Source organism: Mustela nivalis (assembly GCF_964662115.1).
Source record: "Mustela nivalis genome assembly, chromosome: 3".
NCBI lineage: Eukaryota > Metazoa > Chordata > Mammalia > Carnivora > Mustelidae > Mustela > Mustela nivalis.
In genome coordinates this window covers 35,673,918-35,701,455 of record NC_139022.1, presented here as the reverse complement: position 1 = coordinate 35,701,455, position 27,538 = coordinate 35,673,918, and the positions used below count along the sequence as shown (strand labels likewise).

Below are 27,538 nucleotides of genomic sequence, written 5' to 3'. Positions count from 1 at the left end.
TATAAAGGCAACAACATTTGTTGTTTTAGTTACTTCTCTTAAAAATAAATAAACACTTCTTTTAATGCATTAGTGAAAATTCATTTTAAAGACTCAGCAACCCACTAACAAAACTTTTCTCTCTTCCTATGCTCATTTCCTGTTATATACGTATGTCATAAAGGCAACTTTAAAACCAAAACATCCTCTAGTCAAATAGTAAATACGTCATAATCCTCATCCCTCCTCCCATACACACTCAGAGAATTTTTTTCTTAAAATGCATTCAGACTCTGCTAGCTGCTAGAATATCAAGGATTACCAAGATGAAAGAAAAAGAGATCTTTTTCTCTGAGAGTTTAAAACAAAAAATAAAATGAATATAACCATTTCAAACTTTTATTCAGTGTTCTGTGTCTTGCCTTTTTTAATATTCCCAAAGAGAAATAGATGTCGTTGTAATAAAAGTTAGAAAGCAATTCCTGACATAAGCATGATACAAATAGCATACTACAAGAGGTGAAGCGGAAAAATGATTTTCAGCAGCAAGAACATCATCTTCGAAGAAGAGACAGATGTCTAGAAAGAGACTTATAGAATAAGTAGAATTTAGAAATTCAATGAAGAGAGAATATGAAGTTGCATGGCATTCAAAGCTGAAAAAAAAACCAAAACAGGCAAAACCATGGGATCAGGAGAGCAAGGTGTATATATGAGAAACAAAGTTCACTTTTCATTAAAAGCAAGAGAGGTATGAAGGTTAAGCCTCAGAAAAACCTAACATTTCAAAATAATGAAAAAGAAAAGGAAAGGAAAGAAAATTCAGTGTGTGTGGGTTTTTTGCCAGCAGGAAGTCTGCACAAAGCCTTGGTGCTATGTAAGTAGGCCTCACTTAAGCCCGAGTGCATAATGGACAAGCAATGAGAATGCGGCTACCTTAAATCCCAAACATGGAGGGAAAAGTATTAGTACTTGCCCAGATCCTTCATTAAATTTCTTTAGAGAAAAACCCTCTGGTATCTTCCCTTACAAAAATGTATTAAAGCTGCTTAGCCCAATACAGTGCTCAATAAATGATAGCTATTATTAACACTCTACAACTACCATTCACTATACTATCTCCCAGTTTTAGTAGCAAAGACCCTTTTTTTTTTTTTAACACATAGCTGAGGTGACAGACTGAGTTTGAAATATTTAAAGAGATAATTTAACCACAGTGACAGCTGAAAGGTTTGAGAATTCAAGAACAAGGTAAAATTGGAAGGTGGGGGAATAGTTAGAGGAAGAGACCAAGACAATTTAATGAATAAAGAACAGCCGTCTTTTGAGGAACCTGGGTGGCTCGGGTCATCATGTCCCACATTGGGCTTCCTGCTCAGCAGGGAGTCTGCTTGTCCCTCTCCCTTCCCCTTGCTTATGTTCTCTCTCTCTCTCTAATAAATAGGTAAAATCTTTAAGACAAAACAAAACAAACAAACAAACAAAAGAAAAAACCAGTCGTCTTTTCAACAAATGGTGCTGGGAAAACTAGACAGCCACACGCAAAAGGACCAAGTTAGATCCCCACCTCAGGTCATATATAAAACTAACTCAAAGTGGATCATAGACCTGAATGTAAGAACTAAAATTACAAAATTCTTGGAAGGAAAGGTTTCCTTAATCTTCATGACCTTGGATTAGACAAACCCTTCTTAGATATAAGACCAAAAGCACAAACAAGAAAAACAGATAAAGTGGACACCAAAATTAAAAATCTTTTTAATTATAATAAGATTAATAAGTTAATAAGTGCTACAAATGATATCAGCAGGAAAATGGCAACAACCAACAACCAGAATAGAAAGAAATATAAGCAAATCATATACCTGATAAGGCACTTGCATCCAGAATGCATAAAGGACTCTTACAACTTAGTAATAAAAATACAACCCAACTTATAAATGGACAAAGGATTTGAAAAGACTTTTTTTCAAGGAAGATATGCAAATAGTCAATAATAACATGAAAAGATGCGCAACATCATTTGTCATTAAGAAAATACAAATCAGGGGCACCTGGGTGGCTCAGTGGGTTGAGCCTCTGCCTTCGGCTCAGGTCATGATCGAGCCCCGCATCGGGCTCTCTGCTTGGCCAGGAGCCTGCTTCCCCCCTCTCTCTGCCTGCCTCTCTGCCTACTTGTGATCTCAATATCTCTCTCTCTCTCTCTCTCCGTTCTCTCAAAAGAAAAAAAAAAAAGAAAATACAAATCAAAATCACAACAGATAGATGCCACTTGACATCCACCAGGATGGTCAGAATCAAAAAAGAACAATAACAAAATAAGAGTTAATTAATGAGGATATAGGGAAACTGGGACTGTCATATGCTTCTGATGAGAATGTGAAATAGTACAATTTGGAAAACACTCCGGCAGTTCTTCAAACAACTAAAGATAGAGTTATCATAACAATTCCACATCTAGATATATGCCCAAGAGAAATGAAAACAAACGTTTACACAAATATTTGTATATGAATGTAATGTTCATAGCATTATTCATAGTAGTCAAAGATGGAAACAACCCAAACATCCATCACATAACAAAGAAATAAAAGGTGGTCCTCTTCGATATCAGTCACAGCAACTTCTTTCAAGATGTGTCTCCAAAGGCAAAGGAAACAAAAGCGAAAATGAACTTTTGAGACTTCATCAAGATCAAAAGCTTCTGCACAGCAAAGGAAACAGTCAACAAAACAAAGAGGCAACCCATGGAATGGGAAAAGATATTTGCAAATGACAGTATAGACAAAAGGTTGATATCCAGGATCTATAAAGAACTTCTCAAACTCAACACACACAAAACAGATAACCATGGCAAAAAATGGGCAGAAGACATGAACAGATAATTCTCCAATGAAGACATATAAATGGCTATCAGACACATGAAAAAATGTTCATCATCACTAGCCCTCAGGGAGATTCAAATTAAAACCACATTGAGATACCACCTTATACCAGTTAGAATGGCCAAAATTAGCAAGACAGGAAACAACATATGTTGGAGAGGATGTGGAGAAAGGGGAACCCTCTTACACTGTTGGTGGGAATGCAAGTTGGTGCAGCCACTTTGGAGAACAGTGTGGAGATTCCTTAAGAAATTAAAAATAGAGCTTCCCTATGACCCTGAAATTGCACTACTGGGTATTTACCCAAAAGATACAGATGTCGTGAAAAGAAGGGCCATCTGTACCCCAATGTTTATAGCAGCAATGGCCACGGTTGCCAAACTGGGGAAAGAACCAAGATGTCCTTCAACGGACGAATGGATAAGGAAGATGTGGTCCATATACACTATGGGGTACCATGCCTCCATCAGAAAGGATGAATACCCAACTTTTGTAGCAACATGGACGGGACTGGTAGAGATTATGCTGAGTGAAATAAGTCAAGTAGAGAGAGTCAATTATCATATGGTTTCACTTATTTGTGGAGCATAACAAATAACACGGAGGACATAGGACATAGATGGAGAGGAGAAGGGAGTGGAGGGAAATTGGAAGGGGAGATGAACCATGAGAGACTATGGACTCTGAAAAACAATCTGAGGGCTTTGAAGGGGCGGGGGGTGGGAGGTTGGGGGAGCCAGGTGGTGTGTGTTAAGGAGGGCATGTATTGCATGGAGCACTGGGTGTGGTGCAAAAACAATGAATTCTGTTATGCTGAAAAGAAAAAAAAAAAAGGTGGTCTATCTATACAAAGGGATATTATTTGGCCATTAAAAGGAATGCCATACTGATACATAACATATATATACCGATATATAACACAGTGAATATTAAAAGCACCACTGTAAGTGAAAAAAGCAAGTTACAAAAGACTACATATTTTATGATTTCATTTATATGAGGCATCTAGAATAGAAAAACCTCTAGACACAGAAAATGGATTAGTGGTTGCCAAGGAAAAGGGGCAGTGGGATCTGGGGAGTGACTGTTAATAGGTACTAGGTTTCAACTGTTTTGATCAAAATGTTTTAAATTTAGATAACAGTGATGTTCATATGCACAACTGTGAATACAATCAACTGTACTAAACTGTATATACTTTCAATGGGTGAATTTTATAACATATGAATTGTAACTTTTAAAGACTAGGTCATTCTTTAAAAAAAAAAAAAGCCAGGGCAAGTATTATAACTAACTTTCTCCTAAAAAGTCTCCTTATGAAACTGCTCCTCTGGGAGAATTTTGGATGATTTAGTATTCTGTATTAAGAAAGAAGTTCATTCCTTGGGGCACCTGGGTGGCTCAGTGGGTTAAAGCCTCTGCCTTCACAGTAACCTCTTCGACCTCAGCCGCAGCAACATCTTCCTAGGAACAACACCAAAGGCAAGGGAAGCAAGGGCAAAAATGAACTATTGGGATTTCATCAAGATCAAAAGCTTTTGCACAGCAAAGGAAACAGTTAACAAAATCAAAAGACAACTGACAGAATGGGAGAAGATATTTGCAAACAACATATCAGATAAAGGACTAGTGTCCAGAATCTATAAAGAACTTAGCAAACTCAACACCCAAAGAACAAATAATCCAATCAAGAAATGGGCAGTGGACATGAACAGACATTTCTGCAAAGAAGACATCCAGATGGCCAACAGACACATGAAAAAGTGCTCCATATCACTCGGCATCAGGGAAATACAAATCAAAACCACAAGGAGATATTACCTCACACCAGTCAGAATGGCTAAAATAAACAAGTCAGGAAATGACAGATGCTGGCGAGGATGCAGAGAAGGGGGAACCCTCCTACACTGTTGGTGGGAATGCAAGCTGGTGCAGCCCCTCTGGAAAACAGCATGGAGGTTCCTCAAAATGTTGAAAATAGAACTGCCCTATGACCCAGCAATTGCACTATTGGGTATTTACCCTAAAGATACAAACATAGTGATCCAAAGGGGCACGTGCACCCGAATGTTTATAGCAGCAATGTCCACAATAGCCAAACTATGGAAAGAACCTAGATGTCCATCAACAGATAAGTGGATAAAGAAGATGTGGTATATATACACAATGGAATACTATGCAGCCATCAAAAGAAATGAGATCTTGCCATTTGCGACAACATGGATGGAACTAGAGCGTATCATGCTTAGTGAAATAAGTCAAGCAGAGAAAGACAACTATCATATGATCTCCCTGATATGAGGAAGTGATGATGCAACATGGGGGCTTAAGTGGGTAGGAGAAGAATAAATGAAACAAGATGGAATTGGGAGGGAGACAAACCATAAGTGACTCTTAATCTCACAAAAGAAACTGAGGGTTGCTGGGGGGAGGGGGGAGGGGAGAAGGGGGTGGGATTATGGACATTGGGGAGGGTATGTGCTTTGGTGAGTGCTGTGAAGTGTGTAAACCTGGTGATTCACAGACCTGTACCCCTGGGGATAAAAATATATGTTTATAAAAAATTAAAAATTAAAAAAAAAAAACCTCCATTCTTACCAATGCTTTTGAGAAACCATTGATAATCATGTCTTTTTTTTTTTTTTTTTTTTCTGATTACCCATTAATTACTTTCTTTTCTGAGAACATTTTTTTTTTCCTCTCTGGCTACTCCTCTACTGCATTTTTTTTTTTAAATCAGTCTTTCAAATACTGTATCATTCATGAACACTTGGTGTTGTATGTAAGTGATGGATCACTAAATTCTACTTCTAAAATACTAATATTACACGGTATGTTAACTAACTGGAATTTAAATAAAAACTTGAAACAAACAGAAAAAAAAAAAAAAAAGCCTCTGCCTTCAGCTCAGGTCATGTTCCCAGGGTCCTGGGTTCAAGCCCTGCCTCGGGCTCTCTGCTTGGCAGGGAGTCTGCTTCCCTTCCTCTCTTTCTGGCAGCCTCTCTGCCTGCTTGTGATCTTTGTCTGTCAAATAAATAATAAAAATCTTTTATTATAAAAAAAAGAAAGAAAGAAAGAAATAAGTTCATTCCAAAACAAAGCCTACAAAGAGATAATTTATAATGCAGAAATGCAAAAAATATCTGCGATCTCTGGAATATTCTACAGTTCCTTAGCTACATAATCTTCCAACCAACAGTAGGAAGTAGCAAGTAGTAGTAATAATAAAGGTAACTGTTATTATTAATTTTGTTATTAGTCTGTATTATCTGTAAGTATTTTCTTATTTAGCCTTTATAAAAAAAATTGCTTATTCAAAATAAAACTCCACAGTGGTAGGTTAGCTAGATAAATTATGATACATTATACAATGAACTATTATGCAATCACTATAAATTATTTTCCAGATATGACACCAAAAGCACAGGAAACCAAAAAAAAAGATAAGCTGGGCCTTACCAAAATTAAAAGCTTTTACGCATCAACGGACATTATCTTTTGAAAAAAGAAGCCATTGCTTAGGTGAAAAGACAGCCCATGGATTGGAAGAAAATATTTGCAGATCATGTATCTGATAAGGGAATGATATCTAGACTACATAAAGAACTTCCACAACTCAACAACAACAATAAAACAAGCAGGTTAAAAAATGAACAAAGGATTTAATATATACTTCCTCAAAGATATATAATCAGTAAGCACACGACAAGAGGCTAACATCCCTGTCATTACACAAATGTAAAACAAAATCACAATGAGCTACTACTTCATAGCCGTTTTGACAGCAATAATAAAAAAACTGAAAATAACAAGTATCAGCAAGGATGTAGGAAAATTAGAACCCTTGTGCATTGCTGGTGGGAATGGAAAATGGCACCGCTACCATGGAAAATGGTACAGCAAATTCTCAAAAAAATTAAACATAGAATTACCACATGATCCAGCAACTCCACTCTGGGTAGAAAAAGAAGTGAAAGCAGGGACTCAAACAGGTATTTGTACACACATGTTCCCATGTATACCTGATGACCCATGCTCGTAGCAGGATTATTCACAACAGCCATAAAGTTGAAGCAATCCAAGTAAACCATGTAGCATACGCGTAACATATAATGGATCATCCAGTCTTAAAAAGGATATTTTGATACATGTTACAACATCAGTGAATCTTGAAGACATTCTACTAAGTGAAATAAGCCAGTCACAATAGGACAAATACTATATGATTCCTCTTCTATGAGGTTCCTAAAGTAGTTGAATTGAGACAAAAAATAGAATGGTGGTTGCCAGTGTCTGGTAGAAGGCGAGAATAAAAGTCAGTGTTTAATGTGTACAAAGTTTCAATTCGTAAAGATGAAGAACTTCCAGATATGGATAGTGGTGTCAGTTGTACAACAACGTGAACATACATAGTGCCACAGAACTGTATGCTTAAAACAGTCAATTTTATGTGTATTTCTCCACCTTAAAAAGCTCAGAACTGTCACGCTAAGATATATTCATGACAGGAAATAGCAGAATATATCTGTGGTGGGATGAACTGGCAATGTTACGCATTTAATTATATAGCACAAAGAAATCAAAACAATTCAAAGGGTCCCGGCACATTGAAAAAGAGCCCTTTCCTCCTGGATGACAAAGAGAACAATGACTGACAGCCGGTGATTCTTGAATTACACCAGGCTTCAAAAACAAGGCAGGAAAGATGTAAACGCTTCTCAGCACAGTAATAGAGGTGGTCTACCGGGCTTCACATAAACAGTGCTCACCTATAATTAAGGTTCTGAGATGTCTGAGAAAAATAAATGCTTTTCTCCATGACTTCACAGGTGATTTAGGAAATGGAACCAGCTTGATCACAGGTCTCATTAGTACTAGGCTGCACAGAATTGGAGCAGTCACTTTGACCTTCTTTTGTTGGGCTAGCACTCCCACCTCTCTCGAGCCTAAGGATGACTGGGGTAGAGCAGAAAATGAGCAGAAGAAAGCATTACTGCCTAATCTGTAAAGGCCAGAGGCACTGTCCAATTGCGCAAACTACAAGTAGGATTTAGGGCAAAATACCTTTCTTGTGAAGAGCATGTTGGGGATGATGTCATCAGACTGAGAGATGAAAACGGGGCTGTCCCGGTCCTTCTCTCCAGCCTCATCTCTTGCCACACTTCCCTGCGATCACTCAGCTTGCCTTCTTGATATTCCTCAACAGCTACTTTGGTCCCTTTTGAGGGATCCTGCACCATTTTCTGCCTGAAATATTCTTTCCTCAGTTGTTCTCAAACACATCCCTTACCTCATTCGGTTCTTTTCTTAAATTTCCTGAAAGAGGCTCTCCTTGAGGATCTCATCGAATAGTCCCTCCCCCACCACTTTTTATCCCCTTCCACCATTTCATTTTTCTTCAAGCTAAACACAATTTTACATGCCTTGTTTATTGTCTATAACCTATCACCAGAATGTAAAACGCACAGTGCAGGGGTGATACTTGTCTTGGTCATCAAATTACCTGTGCTTTGAACAGGGACACACAAACAACAAATATTTGTGGAAGAAATAAGGGCAGGGCACAAGGGAAAGGAGAGGACAATGGACAGGTCCGGGAGTATCCAAAAAGACCACTTCTCCTCTCAAAGCCATCTAGAAGTACCTCCCTTTGAAGTCTGCAGAACTTACCACCCATTAGCTAGAATGCTGGCCTTTACTCCTCCCATACTGCAATATCCTTCTGAGCATTGCATGATCTCTCTGTAAAAAAATTTGTTTATCTATACTTCAGTTCAAAGGATTTGGGAAGGGGAAGGCTGATAAAGCAAAATGGGCAAGGAAAGAACAAGTGCAATTTGTCCCAATATGAGAGTTTTATGTGACAAGAAGCTGGAAGAAGACTGGCTCCTCTAGGGGGACAACAACTCAGAATCACCTTGGTTTAGCATGAACAGTGAAGAAATCCACAATTCCCAATGAATCTTGGAACACTGAAAAAGTAAAATTAAATTAAAAAAAAGAAAAAGAAATCCACAATTCACAAGTACAAAGACAAGTCCAAGTGCTAAAGACAAGAAAGAATTCTTTGACTTTCCAAAGAAAATTAGCAAAGATTTCCCTTCGGGATGAGAAAATGGAAGGGCCCTCATACACTCAGGTCACACATGTAAGTCCAATTTCGTAAAGAGACAGGCATACACAGAGAAAACAATAAATGCAAATGACTAAATGCTATTTACATTAATGTATTTTAAAACATTTTAACAATAGAATTGCCAGACATTAACATATTTCGTTAACTGAAAGCCACAAATATTCTATAAATCCACCAACATTTTCAATGCATTCATTTTATGTTATTAGTGTCTAAAAGGTGTATATTCTTCACTGGGACCTTATGGAAGGAATTAAAGTAAATGTTAATAGTTAACTATGAATACTGAAATCAAGATGACCTTAGTGATCTTAACACTTTAATATTTTCCACATAATCACAAAAAAGGAAATGTATTTAAAAATTAAGTAATTTAACAGTTAACAACTTTACTAAAGAAACATAATACAGCCACCCTATACAAGACCTTCTACTTCTTTGAAAGGCAGAGGAATGACCTCTAATACTGTCTTATTTACAACCTTTCCATTAAAATAAAAAATCACTATAATTCTGAACATTTTATTTCCTTCTTTACAATTGTCAGCAGCTTTAATATCAATTTTTTAAAAACAAGACTTCAAGGATACATAATTTTCCTTACAAGGAAAATAATGATATTAGAATTTGAATTTTTCAATGATGCTTTAAGGAATACCTTTAATCGATGATTAGCCCCGTAACATGGCAACAATAAACTTCAGTTTTTTAATATTTGTGGTACATGTTCAGAACCACGTATTATCAATATGTTTTTCCTGGTATTAACCACCTCAGAATCAATGTAGAATTATGAGAGAAGAAATAATAGTATCTATTCAAAAGAAATGTGCATGACTCAAGAGGGAATAGTGACACCTGTTTACCTACCCAACATCCACTCCTCTCTTACACGTTTCCAACAGAATAGTAAATTCATTCATGAGTCCACCCTCAGTTCCAAGGGTGGATACTGATTACTGTAAGCTGTTATTTATCTTAGGCAGAGCTAACCAGACTGAAGGGGAAGACATAACCTAGCAGGAACAGATCACACTCTGCTTAAAGACTGAATTGGTGGGCGCCTGGGTGGCTCGGTGGATTAAGCCGCTGCCTTCAGCTCAGGTCATGATCTCAGGGTCTTGGGATCGAGTCCCGCATCGGGCTCTCTGCTCAGCAGGGAGCCTGCTTCCCTCTCTCTCTGTCTCTGCCTGCCTCTCCATCTACTTGTGATTTCTCTCTGTCAAATAAATAAATAAAATCTTTGAGGAAAAAAAAAAAAAAGACTGAATTGGTTACCACTGATTTCAATGAGGAAGCCAGCCTCTGAATATCAACTTCGTGAAAAGCAAGGAAGAAAAAGAGAAAGAAACTGAAGCTGTGATGAAGTCATTAATTTGCTGAATGAAATAATTTTGGAATCTACTATTCTGCACTTCCTATGTATCCTAATACAGTTCTTTTCAAGCAAATTTAAGTCAGGCTAAATAAAACCCTATTTATGTAGTCAACAGCATCCTAATTAATATGGAAAGAAATCAAATCATTTGGAATTCTCTTCTTAACAAGACAGCTCAAATAGTATATGTTACCATGTGTTAGCACCTTAATCCTTAGAACTGTTGATAATGATATTTTGGTCATGAAAAGAAATTTAACTATCCCATCTGCCACACTGTCTGTCTTAAAAGTCACTAAGAAAAGATATTGGTAAACATGGATGTATCTTTCTTAGAGATTTAAAAAGAAAAAAAAATACATATTTATAAATTTTTGCTTTTTATGTCAGCAAATTCAAAAAAGGAAAGAACAATCCTAGGTCCATTCTAGGGCATGCATTTAATTGACAATAATAATCAGATTTAGTTTATAAGAAAACTGAGACAACTCATATTTGTAACAGTTTGTAATTCATGTATGAACAGTGCATTTTATATGTGCACAGTCTTTTGTATCTGTGGAAACAACTACTATAATTCATATAAAAGAAAAACATGCTCACTTTATTTATAGTGATACGTCATGCTTAATTAATAACATAGGAATCAAAACCCAAGGGTTTTGTTTGATGGCTATGTAAAAATAAATCTGGCTTATTAACTACATGTCTCATTAGTTCTTCATGGCAATACACAAATATTGCCAAGCAAATACTAAAAGACTAAAGTTAATTGTTGCCAAGTTGCTGGGGCTAACCATCAATTAAAGAAACAATTAAACCAAGGAAAACATTCAAACTTCTGTAGTCATAGCTCAAGGAAATAGAGGGCAAAAACAAGAGGTGACAATATTCTGAGTCCACCCTTGAATTCTTAGTATCTGACTCTAGCGGAATGAACCAAAAATTTCAGTTTAGCAAAAGAGATGTGTGACTTCGTATATATCAAACCTCACAGCAGCTGGCAGGCACAATTAAACCTTAAAAATCTATTACAGCAGGAAACGGAAATCTGCACTACCAAAGGGTAAAGATGAACATATAAATTGTTGTGTCAAAAGGAAGAATAAGGGCGTCTGGCTGGCTCAGTTGGAAGATCATGTGATTTTTGATCTCCAGGTCATGAGTCGTGAGTTGGGTATAGAGATTACTAAAAAATAAATAAACTTTTAAAAAAGAGGAAGGATAAATGAGGAATGGAAATCCAATGCAATAAGGGAAATGGCTGGCAAATGGTTCAACAATTTTCAAACTGCTCACTGCTAAACCATTATTGTTGGAATCAAATCTCTGGCATCTTACAAGGACCACACTCCTGGGGGCTGCTTAATAAATTACACTCAAAACTGTCAGTCTTGAGAATACAAACTTCTTAGAACTTCTACTTAAAACAGAAACAGCTACGAAGTAACAACTATCCCACCACTGCTTTTATCCTGAAGGCATGAATTCTTAAAACATCCAGTTAATGAAGGACAAAATTTTAAAAGGTGGAAGGAGCCTTAGAAGTCACTTCTAATCCAAACTCCGTATTAGGCTCGGAGAATCGAATAAATACATTAAGCAAAGACTTTTGAGAGCTTCTATATTCAAAATTCAATGTTGGTTGCTAGGGGTGACACAAATACATCTAAAACCTGATACCGTCTCTCAAGGAATCTATAGGATGCCCCAAGGAATTATAGGCTGTGCAACCGAATACTGTACCATAAATAACGATAAAAATAATATCCTAAGAACCAAGATCCAGCAAGATAAAAAGCTTCAGGAAGTGCTTAAGTGATGTTTGAGTTAAATGTGGAACAAGAGGTCAAATCTGGACATTTGGCAATACAAGGGAAGGACATTCCAGGCAGTGAGAAGAGAATAACTCTGAAGCCCTATACAAACAGACCTCTTTTCCAAATACTCTTTCCTTACATAGTTTGCTCTGGCCATGCTATTTCTTGGTGTTGTTCAAAAAGGACAGAATCTTCAAATAGCCATTCCATCCTCAGGGCCTTTGCATCTATTGCTCCCTCTGCCTGGAATGACCTACCCTCAGATACCTCCAAGTCTGGCTTTCTTACCTACTTCAAGACTTTGTTCGAATGTCACCTTCTCGGTGAGGACTTACTTGACTATCCTATTTTAAACTGGCATCCCCCTACTCCACTTTATTTTTTTCACAGCACTTACTACTATCTGACGTAGTATACGTATTCTACTTCTTATTAGCTTTGATCATCCCCCCACCCCCGCCAAAAGAGCATTAGTTATGTTTGTTCATTTCCAGATTTTAAAACCCTGCCTGGACATGGTAGGCATGAAACGAATATATGCTGACAAACTGGCTAGATGGCGTAAAGGAGTGGAAAAGATTTCTCCCCTCAAATCAGTTATGTTACATTATTCTTGACCAAGAAAAACAAATATAGTTGGCTAATCCCAATTTAGGAAAAACTAATAATTAATAGAAACAGTTCCTGGCATTCCCACTTCTACATGTCCAGTGAACACTAGGTTCTTCTTTTTACACTTCTTAGCTCACTGTCACTAATGCAACGGCCAAAAATGACACCAGAATTGCCACTGATGCCAGGACTGCCTCCTCCCACAGTCACCTTCACTGCTACTCCCAAGTAAAGGTAAAAGGCACTTCTCCCATTTTTCCGACAGGAGAAAGATGTATTCCTGGATTCCCAAATTAAATACATCTTTCTGTTGATGCTTAAATTCCGAACTACATGAGTGGGTTACACTGATACCATGAAGTAGCCAGGAAACTTAATATTTTGAGTACTGATATTAAGTGTAGCTATGAAAAAACACATCTTTGATTTGTTTCAGTAACACAAAACACCTTTCCTACCCTGCAAATGGGGAATAGAGCTAAGAAAAAAGATTCCTTCAGTAAACACCAATACTGCATTTTAGGAAAATGGGTAACAGCGTACAGTTAAGGGCATTTTTCCCCCACTCATCAGGATCAACTACGATTTTATTCTGGGTTAAAAAAACAAAATCTTATCGAGGGGCGCCTCATTATGATAAAAAAAAAATCATATCGAGGTGGCTTAGTTGTTAAGCGTCTGCCTTCGGCTCAGGTCATGATCCCAGCATCCTGGGATCTAGCCCCGCATCGAGCTCCCTGATCAGCGAGGACCTGCTTCTCCCCCTCCCACTCCTCCTGCTTGCGTTCCCTCTCTCACTGTCTCTGTCAAATAAATAAATAAAATCTTCAAAAAAAAAAAAAAATCATACCGAACTCAGAAACAACAGCGTTAGTATTTGAATTACACCATACCAAAACCAAATGGGGACAGAGGAAAATATTCCTTATCACCCACAGAAGCAAAACTACTTAAGGAAATGAGGAATAAGCTCAAGATTTCTCACTTCGGCTAACACCTCCACAGACTGCATTATCATTTTAAGCCAAGTGACATTTTCACATTTCATTTTCAACGGCAGGCATCATTTCCATCTGGGGTTTATCTGCACAGAAGTGCTAGCCTTGGCACCATTTCAGTATTTAATTGAAAGTTCATTTCTGACTCTAAGCAGAATGCCCCCACACGACCCAATAGTTAATATCCCTACAGGAATCCTCACACCGACAGCTCCATTTTACGTTTTACCTAGCGGTGAATTTTGCCCTCAAACAGGCACCTACGTCTGTAACCCTCATTACCCACCCCACCCCCCTTAAAACCTCCTGCATTTTCTGCAACACCATTTACACTGCACGGAGAGTCTTAACGAATATGACCAAGAAAAGCTACAGACGAGACCCCATCCCCTTAGGGAGTGAAATGCCAAACCAGCAGCTGCAATGGGAACTTTCAGGTTACGGACCGTCACAGCTGTGACGGGTCCAACGTCGCCGGCTACTGCAGGACCTCCTTCACGGCCACTAGGGGAAAAGCTCCATTTAAAAAAAAAAAAAAATGTTCGGTCCTCACTTTTTTTCCTCTAATAAGGAGGCACCTGAAAGTCACACCGGGCGGCCGAGAGCTGGACCGAGCACCCAGGGGAGACGGTCCAGAGCGAGCGCTCAGGCGAACGCAGGAAGCCCCACGTTCCTGCGCGACGAGGGGATTACCGGGAAAAACAGGAGCCCATCTGTCCATGCGAGGGGAGAGAGAAGTCGGCCGGGAGAGGCTGCCAGTCAGGGAGGTGGGGCCGCGAGCTCCAGCCCCTCAGCGCGTCCCGAGCTCGGGCGGCGGACAGGCCGGAGCGCCGGGTGGGTTCGTGGGTGCAGGTGGGCTGCGGCCGCCCGGCCGCCGACAGCCCCCGGCCCCGGGAAGTCCCCAGGGCCTCGCCCGCGCCTCGGGGAAGCCGCCCAGCCCACAGACCGGCGGAGGAGCCGCCCGGGTAGAGCCACGTCGGAGGACAGGAGCGCGGCGGGAGGTGGGCACCTCGCTCGCCCCGGGCGGGAGGCTGACAGCCCGGGAGCGCGAGGCGGCCCAGGGCGCGCGAAGGGCCGCGGCGCGCCTCAGGGGGTCGCCCTGAGGGCGCTGCCAGCCGCCAACGACTCCCCCTCGCGCGGATCGGCGGCGGCGGGATACTCACGTAGGGCTGGTAGAACTTGGAGAGCCGCGGCTTCCCGTGGTTGTTGAAGATGAGGATAGCCTTGATCATGGCTGAGCCGGGCCGACCGGGTGGGCGCTGGGGGCCAGGGCGGGGGCGGGCGCGCGAGCCTCGCCTCAGGATCTCACCGGCGATCCTTCCCCACCCGCCCCCTCCCGCACGCGCGCGCGCGCGCTCCCGGGCCGCGGGGCGGGGCCTGGGCGGGGCCTGGGCGGGGCCGACGCGAAGGGAAGCGGAAACATCTCCGGTCCCGAGCCCGCTAATCAGAGAGGAGTCTGCGCACTACGAGGTGCGCGGGTACGTGGTTTGCAGACTCCTTCTGGAGGACTGTTGCCGTGCAAAAGCGTAATTGCGGGATTAGTAGTCAGGGCTCTGTGGCATGTTCCACGTAGAGGACCAACTGACAACTCCAACTTTCACCGTTGGGTGGAGTTCCCCCGGCCACCACACCGGAGCCTCTTCAGTGACGCCCCCTGCCGTAAACTCCGCCCCTTGAATACGCTGAGCCACCACTTCCGCCCTCGCCTTCTACTGAGCAAGATGGCTGAGGAATCGGAGTCGGCGCTGCAGCTTCCTCCCTCAACCGCTGCTGAAGGCGAAGGACCTACGGAGGTCTCCCCAGAGACAGCCACTCCGGATCCCCCTTCTTCCGCTGCGGTCTCCCCGGGGACAGAGGAACCTGCCGGCGACACCAAGAAAAAAAGTAATTTTGAGAGCAGTTTCTCTCCAGGCAGAGGCGGGAGGTTTAGATTGCGTCCGACGGGGTTCCTGGCGGCCAATAAAGGAGCAAACTGTCGAGGAGGCTGGGCCCAGTGGTGGCTTTTGACCAGTGAGGAGAGAGGAAGTGTGGTTTTCGGCTTTCGGGGCCTTTGCGTTGGGTAGCTCTGGGGAGGGCGGGCTCCGGACGCGCCCTCGCGGTGTGGTGTGGGGTCCTTGACCGCCACGGTACTTCCTGTACTGCGTTCCACTCCTCCTTTGAATTGGCCAGACTGCGGGCCGGTTGGAGGTGGGGGCTGAGTGGGATCTCGGGTAGCTCCAGGTGCTTAACAGGGGACGTAATGACTTGATGACGAATGGCTTAAGGTTAAGTTAGGGATGGTCGGTGGCAAGTCTGGATTAGAAGAAACGCCTTATATCAAGTGCCTGTGAATTCACTCTTTGTACCAAAAACAAATTTTATCAGGTTTGAAGAGTGTCAAGAGAAAAACCAAAGGCATAGGATCTCCTCCTCCTCCGCCCCACCCCAAACCACCCCCAAAGGTTTGGAACCTTTATAAGCGAGTCATTTCATTGCTTAAATTAGTCCTCAAACCCTTCATTGCTTGGGAATTAGTTCGCCGTTGATGGAAAATCCTAAGGAAGTCACTTGGCCTTGAGCATCCTCTGTAGAGTTGCCTGTGAAAAAAATCCTCGCATCAGCGATTACAGTTCGGATTGGTTGACCCTAGGCCTCAGTTTTTATCAGTCCCGAGTTTTAAAATCTAGGTATGGCATGTCTTCTAGTCCGTGATCTCACAGCCTTTGGATAGAACATCAGTTTCTGCTGCTTTTGGAGAATGGTCTCCTGGTACCCGCTCCGTTTGAAGTCAGACCGGCTCTACATTTGGGGGAGAAACACACTCTGTTATTTCCACACGATGCTCTAGTAGAGTAACAGAAACCTGTGATGATTTCTGTAAAGAAGCAGTAGAGTCTTTCAGAAGAATTCCATGATTCTTTTTTTTTTCTCATTTTACTATAAGCAGAAACAAACTTCAAAGGTTTATTTTATTGTTGAGGGTTTTTTTGTTTATTTGTTGGGGTTGGGGGGACCGACCTAGAGTGGGCTTTGACAGCCTCAGTCAAAAGCTTACTACTTGACCCTGAAGATACCTGAGGAAAACAGAGGGGAAAAAATTAGTGGCCCATAACCCAGATATGGCCTCAGGTTATATGGGCGTGTTTTCTTCAGTCTGCATAGTTTTTCTTTAAACCACCATTGAGAAATGGTATTTTCATTTTCTGGCTCTTGGGAGCATTTGAGTTCGCCTCTGTGATGAGGAGTTTCTAGCTGTTTCTAGCTGTTGAATATATACCCTGAAGTTGTCTTTTTTTGAGGATCTCTTCTGATGGAAGAAGCTTCAGTATTTCATATGCTCCACCTTTAGTTTAAGCTACAGAAGAATACAGATTCTTGAAGCTGACCAAGGTTGTTGGTCCTTAGGTACTAATTAGGATTACTTGGGAGAGCTTTTGAACTTACCAGTGCACTACTTCCAGAAGATTCTAAATTAATTGTTGTGGATTCCTATATTCTTGTAAATCTTGATTCTAATATATAGCTATGGTTGAGAATTCCAAGCAAATCACCTTTAGAATTTAAAAAAAGAAAAAAAGTTACAGCTATAACTACTGTAAGTAACTTACCTAGCTTCTTGCCTTCCGCTCTTCTTCCTTCAGTAGTATATATAACTCACAATATTTTCTGCCTCACTTTACTGAAATACCCAGTTATAGTTGAGTTATCGGTAGGTCCCAAGGGTTAAGGGAGGTATGTGGAAGCTGAGTCAACCAAAATCTTCTCTGTTATCTCCCAATTCATTTATATTTAACTAACTAAAGTTACAATTATTAAATGGAGAAAGGAAAATAAACTTTAGCTGGAAGATAAATTTTATGTGTCCTGTGTTCTGGGTTCATTCATTCTAGGGGCAAACCTTGAATAAACTGCAGAGACCTGGTGGGAATCTTCAAATGTTGAAGACCAAGGAATGAGACAAGGAAGATGTAGTAGGATAGAATTGACTGTAGGGGGCAGCAGTACACCATTTTACTTTCAGTGTTAACTCTTAATTGTAGATATCTGGATTTTTTTTTTTTTTAAGATTTTATTTATTTGTCAGAGAGAGCGTGTGCACAAGCAGGGAAGCAGCAGGCAGAGGGAGAAGCAGGCTCCCCGCTCTGCGGGGAGCCCAATGGGGGACTCTATTCCAGGACTCTGGAATCATGACCTGAGCCAAAGACAGACCCCATAACCACCTGAGCCACCCAGGCATCCCTGTCTAGATATTGAAACTTGATTTCTCTATCTGAAGTCTTTTGGCTCCTAGTTGTATTTCCTTTTTAATACTTTTTATTAGTTTATTAAGTTTATTGTAGAAAACTTGGTGGTTACAAAAAGCACAAATAAAATCAAGTGATCGTCTCTAATGTCACTACTGAGAAGTAGCATTTTGGTCCATAGTCCTCATTTCTGTGAATATGTGTTTGTGGTGGTTTTAATGAAATTGATATCCTGTCGTACATACTGTTTTGTATTTAGTACATTTTGATAACTTTGTCACATTGTTAAGTATGTTTTTATAATGTTTCTCTAGTGGCAGCTTAATAATCAAAGGGTTCAGTAAGTATGAGTTATGAGCTGATACTGTTCTAAGTACTTTTCGTGTATTAACTAATTTAATCCTCACAACCTTGTGAGGTAGATGATATCCTCATTTTACAAATGGAGAAACTGGTACAGGGTGATTAAAAGCTTGTCCTGATATATAACCTAGTAAGTGACAGAAGCAGGATTTTGATCCCAGGGAATTTAGAATTTTGTGCTCTACTGTGTTACATAAATTCTATCATAGAATATAATATCCTTTATTTAACCAATCTTCTAAATATCCTTGCTGGGTATTTAGGTTTACCAAGGTTGTTTTTTTGTTTTTTGTTTTTTTCTGTAAAAATAAAGTCTTCAACAAAGGTGAAATCCTTTTAAGTGACTCTTTTCACATCTCATATTTTTCTTAGACTAGATTCCTAGAAGTGTTACTGAGTCAAAGTATATCTTGAAGTATTTGGATATCTATTACCATAATATTCCCCAGAAAGGGTGTACAATTTTACTTTCCCAACAGTAATACTGTCTACATTGTTGTTATTATAACTTTACTAGTTTGGCCATTGAAAAAGGACATAACATTATCTTATATATTTTTTTCTTATTTTCTTTTGTACTATCTTTTCCTCTTCTATCTTCATATCTTCTCTTTGGAATTGCCTGTTACATGCAAATGCATTTTAAAGGTCAGTTTCATGGGGAGGTCTTTATGGGACTGTAGGGCCAAGGGGAAAAAATCCACAAAAGCATGATGAGAAAGAATATTACCTAACGTTTATACATCTTAGACATGCCTCCAGTATCATAAATACATAAACTGTATGTCAATTAAAGGTTTAAGTTTTCTGAAGTCTTTTATATCACATTTACTTTGGATGGCTCAGTGTAATTCCCAGTGTTTTTTTTTTTTCTTTGACAGTTGATGTCCTGTTGAAAGCTGTGGGAGACACCCCTATAATGAAAACAAAGAAATGGGCTGTAGAGCGAACCCGAACCATTCAAGGACTCATTGATTTCATCAAAAAGTTCCTTAAGCTTGTGGCTTCTGAACAGTTGGTATGAAAGTAACAGTGGTCATTTCCCTACATAAATTCACAGTAGTTCCTAGGCAACTGTGAATAACTCTTGTACACAGAAATGAATATGGAGCCACATATGTTCCTTTAGTAATGTCTGTATTTCTTTTGTTGATGGAATTTCTGTACTTCATCGAATTCTCTGGGGAACTCAGAAATGAAACAATTTTTGATTTGCTTTTACAGTGCAGACTGCTTTTTAACCTACTGTGTTGGGTTTTTTTTTTTTCCTCAGTCACTGAAAGCTCATGCAGAAAGAGCTCTCTTAGAATATTAGTACAGAAAAGTTCTGGGTTTTTTAAAATTTGTTTTTTACTATCAGTGTTCCTTCCCAATCTTCTTGAGGTAAGCAGTATATTTTTTGCGATGTCATGGAAGAACTAAGGAAGATAACCTATTTCATAATACAGTACATGGTAAACACTTTGTGGTGGCAGTTGTGAGGATAATATTTTAAATGCCACTGGTTTTTGACTTGGTATCTCACTACAGAATTTTATTTTATTTTTTTTATTTTTTTTTTAAGATTTTATTTATTTATTTGACAGAGATCACGGCAGGCAGAGAGAGGGGAAGGGAAGGAAGCAGGCCCCTGCTGAACAGAGAGCCCGATGCGGGACTCGATCCCAGGACCCTGAGATCATGACCTGAGCCGAAGGCAGCGGCTTAACCCACTGAGCCACCCAGGCGCCCTCTCACTACAGAATTTTAAATGGCTACATATATTTGTTGTTGTTTTTTGTCACATTATAAGTAACATATCAGACACCTTTATCTGCAGATCACAATTGTGGTCTATACTAACGCAGGTAGTATAAGAAGTAGTTGGTAAATGAAGAATCAGTAAGTGTTTTTAAAATACGAATTAAGATTTGTATGCATTAGTGTTAGTGTTATAGTTGCTTATGAACTTAAGGATACATAAAATGAGTGAATTAATTTATTAAAGTGGTATGTGTTGGAATTTCTTTCTTTTTGTTATTGACGGGGAAGAAACTGACCTAAGAGTTTGGCTGTAAGTGACTCTCGTGAAAGTTATAGGTACAAAAGTAAGTGCAGGGTAGGTCAATAAATAGAAGGTGTTTGAGGCAGGAATAGCATAGAGCCAAAGAATCTTCCAGAGGAAGTTACTTTTGTGATCATTTATAGAGTGAGAAAAGCGTGTTTTACAAGATGGCCGTATAGAATTTAAAGAAATGCCAAGGATACGTGGCAGGTTATAATGTCATCGACATGCTTATGGTAGCTAAAATCACAGGAGCAGAGGACTTTACTAGCATCCAAGACTAAATGGAAACATTAGGGGACTGAGAACACAGACTTGGGAGAAATGAGCAGAAGCTGTCTGTACAAAGGATACAGCCCAAAGAGTTGGTGAAATAGAAAACTGGAAATAATAGAAAACTGCCAAATAATTAAAGCATTACTATCAGAAATTTCTGAGTAGAAGGTGAAATGATGCCGTGTCCCATGTTAGAGTCTTGACTCTTTGTGTTGCCTGTAATCAGTAATCTGAAAACACTTGCTTGATACCAATGTGTATTAGCTTGAACCATGTAAAACTGCCATCAGTCAACCATTATAACAGGTAAAAATAGCAGTTTCATATGGTTCAACTTCAAACCTTTGTGGTGAGTCTGATGAGTTCTTTCCATGGAAGCAGTAGGAAACAAACAAAAGTAGAATCATTTTGTCGCTTCCCTTGACTGAAGTAGAACTCATATCTGACTTTCATTTAGCTGTACTCCACAGTATTTTAAGCAAAATGGATGTTAAGGAAAATACAATGCTAGGGATTCAATGAAGATAGTGGTGTCAGAGATTGGATCTTCACATTACCACAAAAAATGCTGTTGATTAGATAGCAAAACCAAAGAACAGTGGGTGAGTATTTATAACAAACTTAGTTGAGGGAGTATCCTCATGAACCCTAAAATGCATGGCATCACCAAATGTGCTGAAAGAAGCGACAGGTTCGGCAGCTGGCAGCACTGAGAGAAGGAGAGCCTAAAAATAGCCAGCGTGTATTACTGGGAAGTAGAGCAGGCGGTAAGTATGGTAGCCAAAATTGAGAGGATTTGTTCCTCTGCAGTAGCAGGTGATTACAGTGCTTCTGCCCCAAGGAGGGCTGAAGGGGCTGGGGCAGTCTAGCCCCAGAAAGCTCTCCAAACAGACTCAGTAGGGCTCCATCACGGGACAAGTCCCCATACTGAGGAGGAACTTCTAGAAGTGAAACAAAATTGAGCACGTTAGTAACATGAAAGAAGAAGGAAATAGAAATGCCAGGTCAAAGTGGAGAGAAAGAGTAGAAAGCTAAAGTTGAAGAAACTACATATAAAAATAAGCAATGAGGGGCACCAGGGTGGCGCAGTTGGTTAAGTAGCTGACTCTTGGTTTCTGCTTGGGTCCCAGTCTCAGAGCCCTGTGATAGAGCCATATGTCAGGCTCTGCCCTTGGCACAGAGTCTGCTTGAGATTCTTCCTATCCCTCACACCCTCCCACTCTTGCTCTCTCTCTCAAGAGAGTAAATAAGTAAATCTTTAAAAAAAAAAAAAACCAAGGTTGGGGGGCAATGGAGAACTATCAAGGTTAAATCCCATACAATGTTATAAGAAAGAAAAATAACATTCCTGAAGACAATGAAAGCATGCCAAAAAGATGTGCCTGTGATATAGGTCAATAACTAACTTAATATTCCAGAACAAGCTAAAAGACATTAAGAAAAATAAAAAAATATGTGAAAGAACATCAGAAATCAGCATTAGGAAAACTCAATTGAAGTGACACAGCTCAAGAAAAGAATTATAAATTTAAAAAATTATTCTGGAAATGAAGATTTAAGTAGGAGAAACATAAGAGCAAATAACCAATAATGCCTTGGAAAAAATAGGAGGCAAAAAAACCTGTTTTGTGGTGGTGGTTTTTTTTTTTTTTCCTAGGAGAGGGGCAAAAGGGAAAGGGAGAGAGAATCTTAAGTAGTCTTCAGGCCTAGTGCAGAGCCTGACTCAGGGCTTGAACTCATGTCACTGAGACGAAATGAAGAGTTAGATGCTTAATTGACTGAGCCACCCAGGAGTCCAATAAAGGCCAATTTTTTTAATCAGAAAGAAAGGTAGGGGTGCCTGAGTGGCTCAGTGGGTAAAAGCCTCTGCCTTCGATTTGGGTTGTGATTCCAGGGTCCTAGGATCAAGCCCCGCATTGGGCTCTCTGCTTAGGAGGGAGCCTGCTTCTTCCTTCTCTCTCTCTCTCTGCCTGCTTCTCCCCCTATCTGAGATCTCTGTCTGTCAAATAAATAAATAAAATCTTTTAAAAAAAAAAAAGGAAAGAAAAAGTAAAAAATATTTCAGAAAAGGAGGCAAGTAATTGAGTGTGGATAAAGGACAGTGAACATATGGATAACAGGAGTCCCTGAAAAGGCAAAAGAACAAAATGAATATTTAAAAGTATTAAGGGAAATTTCTTAATAAGAATTGGAACTACATAGTGAAAAATTATCTGACCATATCAACAAAAAATAACAAGCACCAAGAAGTATTCTGGTGAGATTAACTAGGGTTGAAATTTAAAAAAAAAAAAAAAAAAAAAAACTCCTTTAGACACATAGGGAAAAAAAGAGAACATGACTTTGAAAGAAAATTATCATCAAATGTTGATAGCAAAGTTATAAAGAAAGAAATTGAGATAAGAATTTTCTATGCAACAAAGCTGGCTTTATTTATTTGTTTTTTTTTTTTTGTCGGTGGTGGGGCACGCATGACCGAGTGCATGCAAGCTGGGGAGAAGCCCAAGGGGATAGAGAAGGAGAGAATTTCAAGGTGACTCCATGTTGGAGCACAGAGCCTGACTCAGCTGATAGCAAGATCCTGAGATCATGACCTGAGCCAAAACCAAGAGTTGGATGCTTTACTGACAGAGCCACGCAGGCACCCCCAAAACTGACTTTCAATAGACATATACTGTTAGCAATGTGCAAGAACTTGGAATTGTTCCCATTAACCCTTCCTGAGGAAGCTACTACAGACAGTTTCATAATGATGAGAGCGAAGTCTAGCAATTTAAAAATAAAATTATTTTGAAAATAATTTTATCTTCCCACGTTGTAGTATCATGAACATTTTTACTTTCATGGAATTTTAAATTAGGTGTATTGCTTTTCTTTATTATTTGCTTTCAATTGCTAACTCCTGTTATACAAACCATGTTGAGTTCCTGTATTTCTCTACTACATCTACTCTACTGTCCCCTCAACCCTCACAGTCCTTACTTTTGCCCATTTGCCTCCAAAGCCCTTATTCTCTTCACCTAGTAAATCCTGTTTATTTCTCGAGTATCTCCTTCAGGAAACTTCTCTGACCTTTCTGCTAGGCTGAACTGATGCCACATTTCTGTGTACTGTATACCTTGTCACAGGCACTTTCCCCATCTGTATTCTTTTATATTTGTGTATCTGCCTCTCCATTAGATCAACAACTCATTGAGGGAGATCATAATAATCTTCATAGTTCCACACTTTGTGCAGTTTCCAGCACATAGGAAACACTCAGTGACTATTTGCTAAAATAAACAGTCATCGAGAGCCATTCTTCTAATTTAAAATGTACCAAGACTAAAATCTCTGTCCAGTCAAAACTGCCAGGAACTAAACACAAATTATTATGTATGTATTATAGGAAATTCACATTAAAATGCACACTGATTTGTGTTAAGTTCTTGAGTTTTTATGTTAGAACATTAGTCTTAACCATGAGTTGATAATGACACATGGACTATTTTGAAATAATTTAATCATCATAACTAGTGTCTATTGAGTACATATACCAGGCACTGATCCATCATGTGTCCTATCTCATTTTATCTTTCCTAGCAGCCCCATGAAGCACAGGTATTGTTATTTTCCACATCTACAAATAAGGAAATAGGGTGAGAAATGTTATTTGTATTTGGAGCCAAAATTCAAACCTAGATCTATCTCTTAGAGAGTTTCTCTTCTCAATTACACTGTATTGCCTTGGGGAGACATGGAAGCTATATTTATTCTTGTTACGGCTGGTAACCCACGTAGTATCTCTCAAGCAACTATTCCAGTGCTGTTGTTTTTTTTCTTTAAAGATTATGTTAAGGGGCACCTGGGTGGCTCAGTGGGTTAAAGCCCTGCGTTCAGCTCAGCTCAGGTCATGATCTCAGGGTCCTGGGATCCAGCCCCGCATCCAGTTCTCCGCTCAGTGGGGAGCCTGCTTCCCCCACTCTCTGTGCCTGCCTCTCTGTCTACTTGTAATCTCTGTCGAATAAAAAAAAAAAAAAAAAAAAGACTATGTTAAGCCCAGGAAGTTTTAGCCTTAGAATTTGATTACAAAGGAAAATTGAGTATGTTAACCTGCAAATAATGTGTTTTGTTTTCTAAAAAAGAAAATTATCAAAAGCCACTTTGATACTGTGGCCTTTCATTTTAGGGTCTTCAAAAATTTTTTTTGTTTTGTTACTGGTTTTTTTTTTAAAGATTTTACTTATTTATTTGAGAGCGAGAAACAGACTTCCAGCTGAGCAGGGAGCCTGATGCACGGCTGGATCCCAAACCTGAACTGAAGGCAGACACATAACAGACTGAGGCACCCAGGTGCTCCCAGAAATGTTTTAAGTACTAGAAATGTTTTCATGAAAATAGATCAAACTGAATCATTGAAGAGTGAATCCTTTAAAGAACAAGGCTATGTTACTTTTTTACTTCAATTATGTTACTTTTTTTTATCCTCACATGGCTGAAACTGACTTAATAGTAGTGGTACTCCATCTGAAGTGCTGTACCTTTGAGAGTTTTCCCGGGTGATAACAAGGTATATATCTCCAGCCATGTTTGTCATCTCCCTCCCCCCAACCCCAGCAAAGTACACATATAGCTCAAATATTAGATTTCTTGATTTGGGGCTATGTATAGCATTTTATCAGAAGAAATTCTGTCTTTAATTATAAGTGGGAAAATGAGTTTTTCTAGTACTTACTTTCTTGAATGAACCTTCAAATGCTATTTGTAAAGACAATATTTAAAAGTTTCTTAGTTATAAAAAGTTGGGAACCACTATTCTAGGACCAGAAATTCTGTTACTTTTAGTCCTCCAGAGAAAAGAGGTGATTGATCTTTGAGAGATCTCATTAGTTAAGTTACTGGAATTAGAAGGAGTCTAGGGAAGTTTTTTACAATTCTGAAAACAATTCTGAAATAGCTGACTGAACCCAGAAAAGTGCAGATTAATCAGAATACCATTAAAAATGAATCCTCTTTTTCTTTCTTGCAGTTTATTTATGTCAATCAGTCCTTTGCCCCCTCCCCAGACCAGGAAGTTGGAACCCTCTATGAGGTAATAAACATCAGTGCTTTGATTCCTAATGAAGTATGCACATCTGTGTGTATTATGTGATCGTGAACTGACAACATTTTAAGAGATGATATGCCATTCTTAGCGGTCATGAAAGGAGAGATTACTTTGTTACATCTAACACTTAGAACATAGGTGGATCTCAGACTATAGTAATGGAAGAATTAAGAAATAAGTAATACCAACAGACAATGATTTTGAAGTACAGTAATCCAGATCTGCCTCCGAAGACATTGAAAAGGAAAGCTACATAATAAGAATGACTGTACTCAACATTCTCAGAGTTTAATGGCTGTATAATGGCTGTAATGTACACACTAAGCACCACTACTAGAAAACAGTACATACCTTATCTTCAGAGATGTAGGAAAGGAACAAAATAACATGCAAGCCCACCCATGCCTAAAATGCTAGGTTTTATTAAACATTTATGATTACTGATCTGAATCGGAGAGTAATCTGGATCTGTTAAATAGTCTTATAGGTAACTTACATGGTGGAGGATATTTTATGATATATGTGACATTCTTTTCCTTAGTCTCATCTAGGAATAATAATTAAATGGAGTTTAATTTATTGCCTTTTTTTTTCTTTCTTTTTGTAGTGTTTTGGCAGTGATGGTAAACTGGTCCTGCATTACTGCAAATCTCAGGCCTGGGGATGAAGTACAGAGAAAAAGTTCTTCCTACCCAAATGAATCTTTGCAAAGCGAACAGCTCTGGAAAAAGTTGATACTTGTGACAAGAGACTTGTGTATGTGCTTTACACAGCATGTATCTACTATGAATCGTGTTTATGCATAAAGAAATTCATAGAGTAGATGGACTCACAAAAATATGATTTGTATTAATACACAAATCATAAAAGTTTGGCTTTACAATATACCCACGAACTACAACTGTTCCAGTTGGACACCAACTAGTTGAAAAAGGAGACTAAGACTTCTTAGAAAGGCTTCTTTTCTACCAGTTCTCAGTGACTGAAATTGTTTACTTGTAGAAAGAACACTCTGCTGCTTTTTTTCCCCACTGTGAAAGTCAGTTTTCTGAAGGATTCTTTCTGTGTGTATTCAGGGAAGTTCAGTTTGAGGCATGGGTATGCCTTTTCTCATGTATAGTTAGGAAATAGTTCCATCGTCCTGCTGGGTTTATGTCTTACACAGTCCAGTAGGTGGTAGCCTAGCTGGCAGACCGAGTTAAGGAGTTTGGTTTTATATCTTTGCCAGATGATAGTGGAGGAAAAAAGCGATTCCTGCTAATTTTTAGCAAACAACTAGCCAAGAGAGCACGCGTGTTGATACACTGGAAAGCTGCTTTAGATAATATGCGTGCTTTAGAATATTTTATTGGGAAACAAGGAATTTTACAAATTCTGGACAATTAAGTCATACAACTCTTTTCAGTCCTTTTGTTTAAATGATTGTGAGTCCTAATGGTTGTAACTGGTGTTATTTTATGTCTTATTTTTACACTGTCAGAAGCACTCAGTAAACCTAGCAACATCTTTTGAGTTTTTTACAATGTTTTTTAAGTTGAAAACACTTGAATAATTGGAGAGCCTTAGATTCTATATATATTTCATGCTATGACTAAAAGTCCCATTTTTTCTGATGCTGTTAGACTGGTAATTGAAGTGCAAGTCTGTATTATACCATTCTGTATTGTAATGGTAATACGGTATTTCAAAAAGCATTCCAATAAATTGAATGAAATGTCCAAGCAGGATCTAAGATGTA

At 39.3% G+C, this 27,538-nt stretch overlaps 2 protein-coding genes across 7 annotated transcripts in view; one reads left to right on the top strand and one right to left on the bottom strand.

Annotated features, from left to right (window-relative positions):
* The window catches only part of AP3S1 (adaptor related protein complex 3 subunit sigma 1), a 78,173-nt gene extending 62,992 nt beyond the window's left edge, over positions 1-15,181 (bottom strand). For 4 of the 5 annotated variants that reach the window (XM_082725068.1, XM_082725067.1, XM_082725069.1 and 1 more), the window contains exon 1: positions 14,972-15,178. In XM_082725068.1, the coding sequence (XP_082581194.1) occupies positions 14,972-15,040 (69 nt within the window). In that variant the 5' untranslated portion in view covers positions 15,041-15,178. Of the gene's footprint in view, positions 1-14,971 lie in introns of all 5 variants that reach the window. The other variant, XM_082725066.1, reaches the window with a different exon arrangement.
* A 22-nt stretch (positions 15,182-15,203) lies between these two features.
* On the top strand, positions 15,204-27,538 carry ATG12 (autophagy related 12; the record flags this gene model as incomplete). Of its 2 annotated transcripts, XM_082725071.1 has the most annotated exons (4): positions 15,204-15,692; positions 19,276-19,412; positions 25,723-25,785; positions 26,408-27,538. In XM_082725071.1, exons 1-4 carry the CDS (start codon positions 15,530-15,532, stop codon positions 26,465-26,467), a joined length of 423 nt encoding a protein of 140 aa, XP_082581197.1. In that variant the 5' UTR covers positions 15,204-15,529. The 2 variants fall into 2 exon arrangements, with proteins under 2 accessions (XP_082581197.1, XP_082581198.1); XM_082725072.1 differs by lacking the exons at positions 19,276-19,412; positions 26,408-27,538 and having other exon boundaries at positions 15,239-15,692; positions 25,723-25,784.